The 13411-nt window shown below is 43.5% G+C and overlaps 2 protein-coding genes across 2 annotated transcripts; one reads left to right on the top strand and one right to left on the bottom strand.

The window, feature by feature from the left end:
* Positions 1-302: 302 nt before the first annotated feature.
* phb (prohibitin) lies at positions 303-3424 on the bottom strand. The gene is made up of 7 exons (XM_079177660.1): positions 3362-3424; positions 2726-2823; positions 1995-2156; positions 1647-1789; positions 1430-1546; positions 1241-1336; positions 303-1100 (listed from the first exon to the last, which is right to left on the bottom strand). Exons 2-7 carry the CDS (start codon positions 2808-2810, stop codon positions 888-890), a joined length of 816 nt encoding a protein of 271 aa, XP_079033786.1. The 5' UTR covers positions 2811-2823; positions 3362-3424; the 3' UTR covers positions 303-887.
* A 743-nt stretch (positions 3425-4167) lies between these two features.
* On the top strand, positions 4168-10106 carry LOC306709420 (uncharacterized protein). The gene is made up of 6 exons (XM_079177542.1): positions 4168-4238; positions 5282-5465; positions 5837-5940; positions 6038-8833; positions 9254-9462; positions 9562-10106. Exons 2-6 carry the CDS (start codon positions 5282-5284, stop codon positions 9653-9655), a joined length of 3387 nt encoding a protein of 1128 aa, XP_079033668.1. The 5' UTR covers positions 4168-4238; the 3' UTR covers positions 9656-10106.
* The last annotated feature ends 3305 nt before the right edge of the window (positions 10107-13411 follow it).

The raw sequence follows: 13411 nt of genomic DNA, 5'->3' as shown, positions 1-13411 counted from the left end.
AAAATCTTGCTCTAAACCATTAAAATAACCCCATCATTAATTGCATACAGGTTTTAATTTCTTCCCAAACAGCCTTTGTTTAAAAACCTTTCACTACGCTGTCAAAGCTACCCAAGGCAGATAAACTATTGTATTCATTTTGAGGCATCACCAGAGCAATTGTTAAGGAGGCAACAATAAACGTTGCAACTGACTGCTTATCTTCTACAGTATTTCTTTTTTAAAATGGGGATGCAATTATCTCCTGTGGTGATTATGATTACATTCAACACAGAATTATGTACAATAAGTATGACCACTGGGAGGTAGAAAGAAAATTTTATTAAGCCGAGGATTTTCTGAAATATGGTGCGCGCACTTATTCCACACAAACTAAAGACACAGCGATGACTATATGCATATAGCCATGTACACCTCTGCCAAATCAGAACAAAAAGTTACGTTAATGAATCGTTCCAGCACATATAACAGAGTAATTGCATTTATTATTCACGATTTATCATCTCATCATTTAAAGCAATCAAAGTTTTTACTTGATGTTAAAAACACTCTGCTGCTTTCCACACATGCAATGCTCTGAAACAATGTAGCAAAGACAAATCTTTAATTAACTGCATTATCATCTTTTTCCAAAACAAGTACTACAGATTACCCTCCCCTTCCTCGCGCCTGGGTGGACTTTATAAATGTATCCATCGAGGACCTCTCACTTTGTCTCCCACCATTCTGCTATCAGCAGAGCCCAGTCCAGAGTTGGTTAGAGAAAGAGTGAGAGGAATGAGTGTGTGAAGTTGAGAGTTCTTTATTGAATGCTCCAACCACCCCTCCCATGGCCGGTGTAACGGCTGGTGACAGGGAGAGTGGGCTGGACATGAGGAGAGATGTCATCACTGGGGCAACTGGAGCAATGTGCCCTGTCCTGATGGCAGGTAAGTGATGTTGCGGGAGCGGGAGAGCTGGAAGGCGATGTCCTCCGCTGCCTCCAGCTTACGTAGCTCCACCAGACCATCACCAGCCAACATCAGAGAATTGGCGATGAGCAAGGCAGCCTGGGAATCTCCCTCTGCGGAGATGATGGCCGCCTGCTTCTGTTGCTCTGCCTAAAAGGAAAAAGATTTTGTGAGCTGGCCTTAATTCACAATAACTGTAATTCAACCATCCACATTTTCCCCATAGAGAATGCATACACATTTCTGAATGTACAAGTAGTATAGGGACGATCTGCAGGTTAAAAATGTACCTTTTCTACAACGAAGCGGGCCCTCTCCGCTTCCTGCTGGGCCACCTGCTTCGCCTCAACAGCCTCTGTGAATTCCTTGCCAAAGGTCAAGTGTGTCTGAAAGAACACAATACAATTATTTCTCCACGTTAAAGTCAATTTGAAGAGATAACATGAACAACGTTGCGAAATTTGCCAGCCGCTTCATACCAGTGAAACGTCGTCCAAGATGAGGCCGAAGGTGGTGGCTCTTTCTGTGAGGTCATCACTGACCTGCTGAGAAACAAGCTCTCTCTGGGTGATGAGCTCACCAGCATCAAACCGAGCCTGTGAAACAAAACAAAGTCACACATACATAGAGGTGTTGGTTTAAAATGCTCAGAACGAGAAAATATTTTATTGGTAATAACTCTAGACTGATACTCACCACTACAGATTTTAAGACCTCTGTTGTGATGGATGGTAGCACCCTCTCATCATAGTCCTCACCAATACTGGTGAAGATGCGTGGCAGCTGGTTGGTCACCGGCCGGAAGAGGATACGCAATGTGATGTTTACATTCTGCAGATCTGTGGGGGGGAATTATTTAAGTGAACTTACTGCACATACTAGCCTGTGAAACATTGTTTCTTAGATTAAAACCTTCTATGTACAATATAAGTTACATTCTTAGGTAATGCTTAGACAATTTGTAGACAGAGTTTAAAGAGACACTGAATGTTATGAGCAAAAGTGAGGACAACCTCACAGCAGTTCAGTAGATAATTGATGTACCTTTGCTGCCTGTGATGACGGGCACGTTGCGTGGACGGGAGCGACAATCAAAGATGATTGGTTTCTGAACCCAGGGAATGAGGAAGTGGGTACCCTCACCAACAACAATATCTTGCACTCCTCTGAACCGGTCAAATATCACAGCCTGGTGCCCTGCATCAACTGTAGAAAGAAGTACAGTTAGTCTCTGCCAAGAGGTTTGTGTGTACAGGTTTATAGCTCAGTGTGTTCCTAACCTTTGACATAAAGCCCTGATTGGCTCAAATCTTACAAATTACATCACTGAAGAGCTACACATTGCTGAAAGGACCGTTATCGGGTTCATCAAAGACATATTACCGGAAATACATTCAGCATTCATTTGACAACTCAAATTCAGCAGTAAGAAACACACGGCAAATACATAAACACACAATGTAGAGCTGCTGCGAATCGTATTACAACACAGTAGAGGTTTTCAAGAAAAACATGCCAGATGAATATATGATGAAATAATAATAGAATCACAAAAAACAAAATAAGCATAGTTGGCTCCATTGCAAACATGACAGGTGAAAGGTTGAAATATTTCTTCAGCTGTGTTGAATTAGACTTGGGTTATTTCAATATTTGTATTCTATATATTATGTATTGTCTTAGAGTGTCGCCAGTGAGTTAAAAACTAGGTGAACTGGCACAGCTTGAGAACAACCTGTTTTGTGTAGTTAGGTGTTCAATTGATAAGCACTCACCATTGAAAAGAGCAGAGTTTACAACACCTCCACCAATGGCGAGGGCCAACCCCAATTTCCCAATAGACTCGAACAGCTTGGCCATGGCAACAATCCCACTGGTAGTGGATATAAGACGAGAGGTTAATACAATTAGTACACTTCACCAACATGACCGTTTGTGACGGTGTTTATAAAGCCACTATAAAGCCCTTCCATCCAGTAATAGTTAGCCTTGTCCTTGGGCTGAGAGATGCCAAGGCTAGGGCTGTTAGCTACTTTAGCTCACTAGCTAGCATCAACTTGTCGCCTAGCTGAGTACTGAGACCATGGATGTAACTCAGACCGAGACAGATGCTAAGCTAAGCCCAATGAAGCGAGCATTATATCTGAAGAGTTCAAGACATGTAACATATGACTTGTATATCATTTTAAACACACTCAAATTAAAATAAAGCGCGTGTCAGCAAACCTACGCATGTTATCTGTCACTGATGTAAAGCGGTTGCTCACATGCACGCCTTACTCAACACTGTCAAATATAGACTATAGAATAAAACGTCTCCATTTCGCTTTGTAATTATCCCTATACACACCTTTTCCTACACAATTCAGCATTTTCAGTGTGACAATCACGAACATAACGACTTCACTCACCTCGGTTTTGTTCAGATGTCTATGACCTCCACCGGACACGACGTATAACACATGAAATATTTGGCCCACCGCGCATGCGCACAATTTGTAGTAACGTAGCCTCTGATTGGACAAAAGATAGACTTCTTCTTCTACGGCTTTGTGTAAGTGGTTGGCTTTCAATGAATGATGAATTACTGCCACCTACTGTTATTTGGAGTCTGGTTGGACCTCAGATGAACGATTGATTGATTGACCTGTAAAATATTGTGGTCTTTGCAGTTTGTGTGTGAAGTAAATAAAAATAAGTTGGAAGGCAGCTTGCCTAAAAAATACAACACAAGGGCATATAGCCTATAAATACAACAACTGCAGTACCAGGTACTGTGATTATATTTGTCTTCCTATGAAGTAAACTAGAGAATTGATATTATGTTTGTAGCTGATCGAGCTAGTTTTAACTTCCAAATATACAGCTAGGTAATTTATTCCAGTGATTCACAAATTAGGCATCAGGTTCCCCTCAAAACGTCTCAACATAGATCTGAGGGGTCATAAAATGATCAGTAAGGTAAAAAAAGACAACAAATGCAAAGCTACACAATTCGGTATCCATGTTGGATCTTCTTTTTTATTATTTTGTGTGAAATTGTAAATCGTAGGAAGGAGGACTGTTCCATTCAAACTGTGACACCTGCACTCATGTAAGCACACACACGCACACTCTTTACTGTGAAATATGGGCCTACTTGTTATGTGCAATGAGACGGCACTTGGTCGCCCCCTCGCGTGGACAGGACAGATCACACATCAGTTTGTAGTTTCACTTTCCTCCGTGGCTTGTAAAGTGTGGCAGTCTTTGAACGATAGCGTGGGACCGCCGTGAAACAGTTGTAAGGTCAGTAAACGTTACAAATCTTAAAGATATCCACGATGTTTTGTGTCAGATAGTAACAGCGTCGGACAACAGGAGATCCGTCGATAGTGCGATAGGCTGATTTCTCTCCACTTCCTTGACACTCAGCTCTGCGAATGTGGCTTTCCTGCTCGCTTCTACATATCAAAAAAACACTCAATATTTTGCCCATTTGTTGCAGGATGGCTGCAAATCAGGCCAAAATAGTTTAGAATTCAACATAATATTTTAGTTACTTTGCAGTTACACATTTCTATCGTGTGTGTGTGTGTGTGTGTGTGTGTGTGTGTGTGTGTGTGTGTGTGCGCGTGTGTGTGTTCGTGTGTGTGTTCGTGTAAAGCAACATGTAGTTAATAAAGATAGCCTATGCTGTTTTTTAAACAGTTTATTCTGTGTCTAGCAGTTGCCAACACGGCAGCAGCAAACTGTAGGTGGGAAAGGGGCGTTAACTTCACCATCTGTCACAATCTGAAATACATCTTTACTATTTTCTGATTCATATTCACATTGCATTTGAACTAAGAGACGGCAACACGTTGTTTTTTTTAACAATACAGATCAAATATCTAATAGTTATGGCATTAACTTGATCAAACATCAGTTGCCACCAAGTCATCATCTTAGTTTATTAGAGAACCAGCTGTAGAGGGATTTGAGACATCTGAATACATTTGAGATTGACAGTTGATTGCTCACTATTTCAACAAATGCCTCACTAGCGATTTCCCCTGAAATGGACATTTCTGAGTTTTGTTGATGTAGTGCCCTAGTTACCCCAATAGAGGGTGTTATATTATCAACTATCTCTCCTTTCCTATTTACAAGGGTGGGGTCTGTGAATGGTTGGCCAATACTTTCACATCAACAGCTTCGTAAAGAGGTGTTGTGTTTAGGCTTTTTTCTCATCATCCTGTTGATGTTCACGCTCACCACTTCTGCAGAATCCTGGTACTTTTGTGTTGCTGTCTTGCAGTCACTCCTAAAATGCTTGTTCATGACAGCAGTGATTTGTTTTCTCCCGGCAGATGGCAGAGCCGGGCAGGACTGTGAGGGTGAGCGGTCTGCCCGCTGACATTGAGGATAACAGGCTGAAAGACAAGCTATTTATCCACTTCCTGAGAGGCAGGAATGGAGGAGGGGAAATAACCTCTGTCACCATTGTCAAGGCAACGCCCGTCTGTGCCCTCATCACCTTCGAGGACAGTGGAGGTCAGTGGGGTCAGCGTGTGTTCATGTCTGTGCATATGAAGTGTATAGGGGAGGTGGAATTTTCTGGCTACTTACTTGATTCCATTACAGACACATGGTGGTGTGGAAATACTATTAACTATATCATATTATTTACATTACACCCTTGTCTCACAATACAACCGCAAATGCTTTATTAACTTTCACTTTAAAGACTCCAAAATGTAGTTGCAGTAATTAGCAACATATTTTAATATGTCGGCTGTGACCAGTGATTTACAGTAAGCTGGAATTTTGACATGCAAGTCAATGGAGTAGCCAATGGTAAAGGGCTTAGTCAGGATTCTTTACAGACTGAGATTGATTTCTGTCTGGTGACCCCTCTCACACAGTGGCACAGAGACTTATTCAACACAGACGGCACACTCTGGAAGTGGATGAAAAGAAGTATAAAGTCATTGTAACTGAGCACCGAGAAAGCCTGGACCCAGACAAGGTACACTTTAGCAGAATATTTGAAAATACGTCAACAAATACTGAATAGACAGTTAAATCCATGAGTGTTTGTTGTCTCTCTTCTTCCATCATCGTAGGTCATATTAAGATTATCAGCAACTGTCGACCACAGCCAGCTTCCTGGGGGAATAGTGGCACTGACCAACCTTCATAAGAGCCACCCTGATATCCAGATAAACCACGATGCCACTGAGGAATTGTGCACATTGGATGGCGCCTATTCCAAAGTCCAGGCTGCTTTGGCGCAACTATTTGGCCACCCTGAACGACCACAATCAGCCGAAAACAATCACTCGGGTCAACCTGCCACCAGTGGCTCCAAGTCTGTTCAGACAGCGCTGAAGCCTCATATTCTGGAGTCAGAGGGTCAGAGCAGGAAACCGAACAAGCAAAGAGAACAACGGGAGAAAGTTCACATTGGCAGGCCCTCTGATGAGTACAACTCCAGCTCACATAGAGACCTGACACCTGGTGGTTATGTTTTGGGAGATACTGGCCAGACGGAGGGTGCAGCTCTGCAGCTTCCTGGGCATCCGACTACACCAGAGGAGGACTTCTCACTAATATTGGACGCAGACATGTTCCAGTATCTCCAGAAACACTGCAGGAAGGAATACCAGCATATCCTTAGTCAGTATGGTGTTGATGTAGTGGATTTGACAAATCAGGGGTTGACTACTCTGTTTTTGCAGGTAGCAACAGGAGTGGGGGAGGATGGCCGGGATCAGGAGGGCCTGAAGTTGGCAAGAAAGGCAATAAGTAGGCTTTACGAGGAGAACGAGACCAAGATCCGTCGAGACCAGCTCCCTAAGAGCATCCTGTCCTTCAGCGGGGGGCAGCAAAGGGTGATGGACACCTTAAGTGTCAGATTTCCTAAGCTTCTTCTGAATGAAGATGAGCTAAATATTTACATTATTGGGAGCAGTAGTGATGTGTCTGAGGCTAAGCAGTTACTTCTCCTGGACCCGAGCAAAGTGAGGGGTAAAAAAGAGGATGTAGCCAGTCTTCTTGGATATCCTCCATATGATTCTGGCTCATCAACTCATGCTCATGAGTGGAGAGTCCCCCTCACCTTGTCCTCCACCGCAGATTCTCAGGGTGACAGGATAGATCAGCAGCTGAGGTCAGAGGAGGATGAGAGGAGAGCCGAAGGAGCCAAAAAGTATAAACTAGCTGCTCGGTTTAAGGATTCAGGGCTTGCTGCATTTGGCAGTCGACCAACTGACCTCACCTTACGAGGGCACTCGTCTCCCATTCGACAAACACGCCCCGGGCCAATATTAGGTCATGATGTACTGTCAAAAACAGCAGGGATTTCTGATGAAAGTGTCTCCAGAGCGTTGGCCCAAAACACTGGAGGGGACATCTTGTTCAAGAGTGGAGATGCTTTGCCTTCAAATGCTTCATTGCAGAATAAAACCTCCTCGAAGGCTCATTTAATTGACACTCGACCCAAGAGTTTAACATCTCCCATTAGCACAACTCAGTCCAGTTTGTCGGGAAGTACTTTGCTTCCACCTGCTGGATCTGGATCCACCTTGAAGCGAGCCAATAGTTTCTCAGGAACACCTCTGCAGAAGGCCCAAGTTGTGAGGCCGAAGAGTCAAGACGACTCCGCCAAGTCCACAGTCAGAGCCAGGGGCAGGTCCTCTAGCTTCAGTTACCAAACAGAGAGGGACAAGCGGGAAGTCTACAATGCAGAGATAACTGTTTCCAGTGTGATGTGGAAGCACATAAAAGAAGCCTACAGCTCCCGAGTGGATGACCTGACTTCTGATGTCCAGATGAAAGAGCGCTGCTTAGAGGGTAGTGATCTGGCTGTCACCTTAAGAGGGGCAAACTCATCCAAAGTGAGTTCATGTCAGCTAGGTTTACAGAAGCTGGTTGATTCAGTTTCTGTAGACTTCTCTGTGGACCAGCTGCGCCTGTCAGAGCTGGGTATCACTGACGAAGCAGATGAAACCTTACAGGCTTGTTGTGCTGAGGTGCGAAGCCGGTTCAAGAAAGTTACCATGCAGATTATAAAGAAGACCTTATTTGTTCTCGGCCCGCAAGCGTTGTGTTCTCAGGTGGCTGCTTCCCTGCGGGAGGTATTTTCTCGGGATCCGGCGCAAATACCTGAACAACAGGACCTCTCTGGCCCTTCTGCCTCCAAATCGAGTCCATCCACATCTTTGCAAATGAACGAGGACCAAAGTACTAATCTGCACTGTGACAGTAATCCTCAGGTGACGCTAGAGAGACAAACAAGCAAAGCCGATGGGACTGATAGTAGTCAGGAAAGGAGAACAAACCAGAGAAGTGACTTCCGTGAGACAGCGCTTGTGAATGGATCTATTACTCAACTGTTAGTGAGGAAAGACCCTGTCATTAAAGAGAAAGTGAAAATTGTAGAATCACTGGAGATGGATGGGCAGAAGAGTGAGTCATTTGTCAGCCACACTACAACAGGAATTGATAGTGCGAGACATGTGAATGATGTCTTGTCAACAACAACCCCGACTGATAAAGACCCGGCCCTTCATAAGAAAGAGAGAACTATACAGTCTACCCACAAGGACAGTATGCAGCAAAGACAAACAGAGATCCAGGACACACCAGAGGAATCCAGATCAGGTCCGGGTGGCATGGGGTGCATCTGTGTGTGTGGTGAGAGTGAGACGTTGACGATGAAAACAAAGTGTGGAGCGAGCATGTGCTCAAAGTGCCTGGACACAGTACACGTCCAGTGCAGAGTTTGTCATGAGACAGAGGCGACGACACGGGGCATCGAGGGCAAAATTACCTTCTCTAAACTACACATCACTGTACCAGGTCACCCGAACAACTCTGCCATCAAGATCACTTACTGCATTCCGGATGGTGTCCAAGGGGTGAGGGGCTTATTTGACACACATTCTCACTGATAACTGTTGTATATGATATGTACTGGAAGGCATATGAATCTTCATTTAGGAAGGGACAATAAATGATATTATTGATTCAATATGTTGTTTTAAACGTTTTAACAGGAAATAGTATTATTCTGTTTAAGGCCTGTAATATAGAGAAGTTAGGTGTGTGTTACAGATGCACTATTTTGTGTTGTAGTCGACTCTTATACGATGTCAACAAGCATTTAGCTTAACTATTATGATTTATTGAGTACTGGAAAATACACTGACATTGTGTATGAATGGTGTGTGCTAAGGTATCACATATAGCTTTAATATCAAGACTTTACTTTTAGCTCATGCAAGATGATATCTGAAGATTGTGTTTACGACAGTGGTCTTCACTCTCTGTCTTACCAGGAGGATCATCCTTCTCCAGGAGAACCATTTCAAGGAGGGGTGTTTGAAGCCTATTTACCCGACAGCGAGAAGATCAGAAAGCTGGTGCCAAGGCTGAGAGAAGCATTCAGACAGGGACTCACCTTCACAGTGACGGGCAAAGACACAGGGGCCAGGGTCTGCTGGGACTGTATCCCACACAAGACCACCCTATATGGAGGCAAATCAGGGTGAGTGAGGCCAGTGTGAATGTCTAACAGAGCTGTAGAGTTAAAGGTCACATTAGTCCATGTATCTGAGCTGAACAGTCTTCTTTTTGTCTCTCTCAGGAACGGTTACCCAGATTCCACGTACTTGGCTCGCTTGTCTGAAGTCTTGACCTCCAAGGGGATTGGAGAGCCACCAGCCGAGTCTTCAACATAAAAGCAATCGAAGGAGGACTTCTTAAGCAGTTTTATAATGAAAATGAATGTGATTGGGGCCATTTGCTCTGTATTTTTATGGTGATGAGTATCAGCTTTTATTATGTTGTTTTTCAGCTCTCATTGCAGTTATTTTGGATTTTTCAATGTCATAACCTGCCTCACCATTGCTTTCTTCAATATTTAAGTTTACATTTTTCAATGTGACCAACCGCTGTTTTCTTAATCATTTCACACAGCATTCCCTAACATGTTCTTACTGTTTCAGCATTATTTTGTAAAACAATTGCATGGTACTGTGTATATATATATATACATTTTTTACCGCGCTGTGTTGTTTTATCGATCCTTTAGTTTAGGAAGGAATAGCAATAAAGATATTTGTAGAATATTGGGGAGTAAAATGATATTTGTAAAGAATGGGCATTGAAATAAAAGAGCACATCTCCTGACGTTTTGTTATGCTTTTTTTATTAGTCCTGGAAAACATGTAAGGCATATGGTAACATTACACACTGAAGCATTACAAGCTCTAGAGGCCATGTGGACAACATGGCACCACGCAGTAAACCCAGAGTCAAGCACAGAAGCAGCATCAATTCAAAGGGTTTAAAAAACAAAGTGGAGACGAGAAGAGTGTTTGCAACCAGGAAAAAACCCCCACCAACACAAGGAAGGACAGAGAGAGGAGAACTAGCTTGGAAATCAACCTGTTGCGTATGCCCTGTAGAAAATTAGCAGTGGTGACTGAATGCTAACAGGTGTGTGTAGTGGGACCGATGTGAAGTGAGTGTCTGAAACTTTCCCAGAGATAGGTTAAGGTGTATCATGAATGAACCAGCTGGCCATGAAAGTGCCCATTCTGAGGGTGAGCAGTGGATTGGCTTCAGTTGGCAACTTGATACGACTGGAAGGGCATTCTCCTCCCTCACACCACACCACTACGTGACTACTGAACTATCGTGGAAAGAGACGGTGTGATCTGTACATGGACACGTGCCTTATTTTCTGGTCGACTAAACATGCATCCTAGTACTGTACACGACAAGCCCAGCCAGGTTGTACTTCCGTTGCTTCTCTGCAATGTTGCTGTGATGTAAAAATGGCTGCTAAGGAAACAATAGCTGCAGGCAGATGTGGTTGTTTGGGTTCTCAGTTTGTGGATGAGTGAACACAGTGGCTCTGAAGTTGGAAATAACCCACTGTCAGAGCCTCACCATTTGACTGGGAGTACTAAAGCTTACATAGAACATGGATGGTGTGACAGTTTGTGCAGTGAACTCAGAGGAACTGGATGATGTTGTTTGTGTGTTAGTGAATGCAAAATTAAGTAGTTTCTTACGTGAAGAAACCTGCTGTTTGGAATGACCTGAGAAACCATATCAAAACCGAAAGAAATTCACCTCAAAGCTGAACCGCGGGTGCCTGTATGGGCTTCAGCTATACAAGCCAAGACAGACGGAAGAGTAGCTATTGGAAATACTACGCTCATTGTCTTAGCGTGTTTTTCAAACCTAAAACTACGAGTGTTAATTCATAATATCAAATCTGAAACTGCAAATGTTCAGAAAAGTATCACTTTGTTTATTTTACCTTTGAAACACTGTTTCTTTCCTCCTGTGCATCTCTGAGTTGCGAAGTACTTTTGCATAAGTGTCTGGAATGACTGGGAAACCATTTCAAGATGACATTACACTCCAGCTTCACCATGGTGGAAGTGCTCTCAGGCAGCCGCCACCCGCCCGACTGATAGAGTCCATCTCAAAGGCATCTTAGCTCAAAAGAACCAAGTGGAAAATGTTGAAAGAAAGACAGAGATTATAATAGGTTTTCCACATGCCGATGAATGCATGCAATTTCAAATTCCAGATGTCAAACTGATGTTATATTTCTTATGATTATGTATGGAGAAAGAAGGGGGCGATCTGGAGAGGAATTTTTGGACTGCGGATGTTGCACCGGCCACAGGAAAAGAGGAACGTCTCTAATATTCCTTGAGTGAGCTGGGATCAGCTGTAGAGCGGAAATGTTGTGTCTGGGGCAGGCAAAAGCTGAGCTATTATCAGCCAATAAGCTTGGGTTTTATGCAGCTGTGTTGCAGTATTGGCGTCCCTGTACAGCTGTGTGAAAACATCTGCTCCCTCACTTGCTACACAAGCCATTTGGAAACAAAAGGAAAGGAATAGAAATCCATAGAGTGGAATACCATGGAGCTTTGGATTTGGAGGAAATTAGCAGATTTCAGTGAATCTATGTCTTTTGGTGTAGTTTTGAACCTTAAATGCACCATATCCAGTCCCTTTTCACTGTGATACTAATATTATGGTTGTAAACACTTCAACCTGTTGTGGTCGACATGGCGTGAGAGCTGGTAAAATACAGTGAAAAGGATATAAATACGGAGGGAGGTGCCTCGGATTGAGGTAAACTGTGCAGGGAGAGAGGCACAGTGCAGGCCTATGCTATAGCACGACTGCAACCAATCAAAAACTACAAATTGTGTTAAACCTTTTGTAAACTGCAGCAAAAAAATCTGTCAGCACCCATGAGCATTTGGGATACAAATCTGACACACTGTGACGACTCTTTTGTATTTTCACTTTTCTTGAAGGTTGACGGAAATGCATCCAAAAACAGAATTGTCTTCATATTTTTTATGCAGTTAATATTCAAAGCATTGACAGAAGAATATACATACAATTTGGCACACATGGTTCGGACCAACAGAAAGACTTCATCACATTTAAAAGGAGTGCAGGTTGGCAGGTCCCCACATAAGAGTATGAGCTTTGAACTTTAAACCCTTGGATAACAAAACAGACAAACAAACAGAAATATAAAGGTAAATTAAAATAACATATTAAGTAAAACATCATTTTTTTTTTTAACCGAAGCGTTTGTTTCTCACATGGCACCGTCCACAGGTTCACAAAGGGAGCCCAGCAGATTAGAACAGAACACTAACCAGAGGCTGACAGGAGACAGTCACTCCCCACACCAGCGTGGCCGACACACTCCAGCCCAGTTCACTCCGCCCTGCTAAACGGTTTACTCCCCACGGTCAAGGATGGATGAGTGCTTTGAGTTCAGCTGCCACCCAGGAGAAGTGGCCTGGGCAGGAACTGTCAAGCTCGAAAATAGGGGGACCTTTTTCGTGTGTGTGTGTGTGTGTGTGTGTGTGTGTGTGCCACCTGTGCTGTCGGTGAGCTTCAGCAGATACACTGGGAGTGGAAGATGGCAAACAGGCTGCAAAACTGGAGCCGAACCAAAGCCTGCGTGGGACTGGAGTGCGACTGCCATGCCTGTAAGTGCATTAAGATCAGCGAGCAGAGTGCAAAATACTAATACCAACTGTCCTCATAACACAGGCCTCTTATCAGATAGGAGGGGAGAGAGATAGAGTAAGAAGGGAGGGTTGCAGTTGGAGCTACATAATACTGTAGCAGAGTAGTGTGAGGGGGAAATGTGGCAGGGGTAGGGAGAGGGTGCTTTTAAAACCTGACAAACGACCTGAGGACACACACATCTTCACACACAATGGCACACCACACACGGCACATGAGGGAGGCCACTCATGCTAACACAACAACTTTTGTCTTTCTTTTTTTTTCTCTTTTTAAACATTTTGTTTTGTGTTTTTTTTACAAAGTCACTAGTCCCCATCTGAGTCTCAACGCTGAGGCCGGGCTCACAGACAGACAGGCAGACAGGTAGAGATATGTCTAATGTTTAAAGATATCCTTCATTAAGGTTTAGA

This window comes from Pholis gunnellus, assembly GCF_910591455.1.
Source record: "Pholis gunnellus genome assembly, chromosome: 17".
In the NCBI taxonomy this organism is placed as follows: Eukaryota; Metazoa; Chordata; class Actinopteri; order Perciformes; family Pholidae; genus Pholis; species Pholis gunnellus.
Note: the sequence above shows the minus strand (reverse complement) of the source record. Positions and strands in the feature narration are given on the sequence as shown.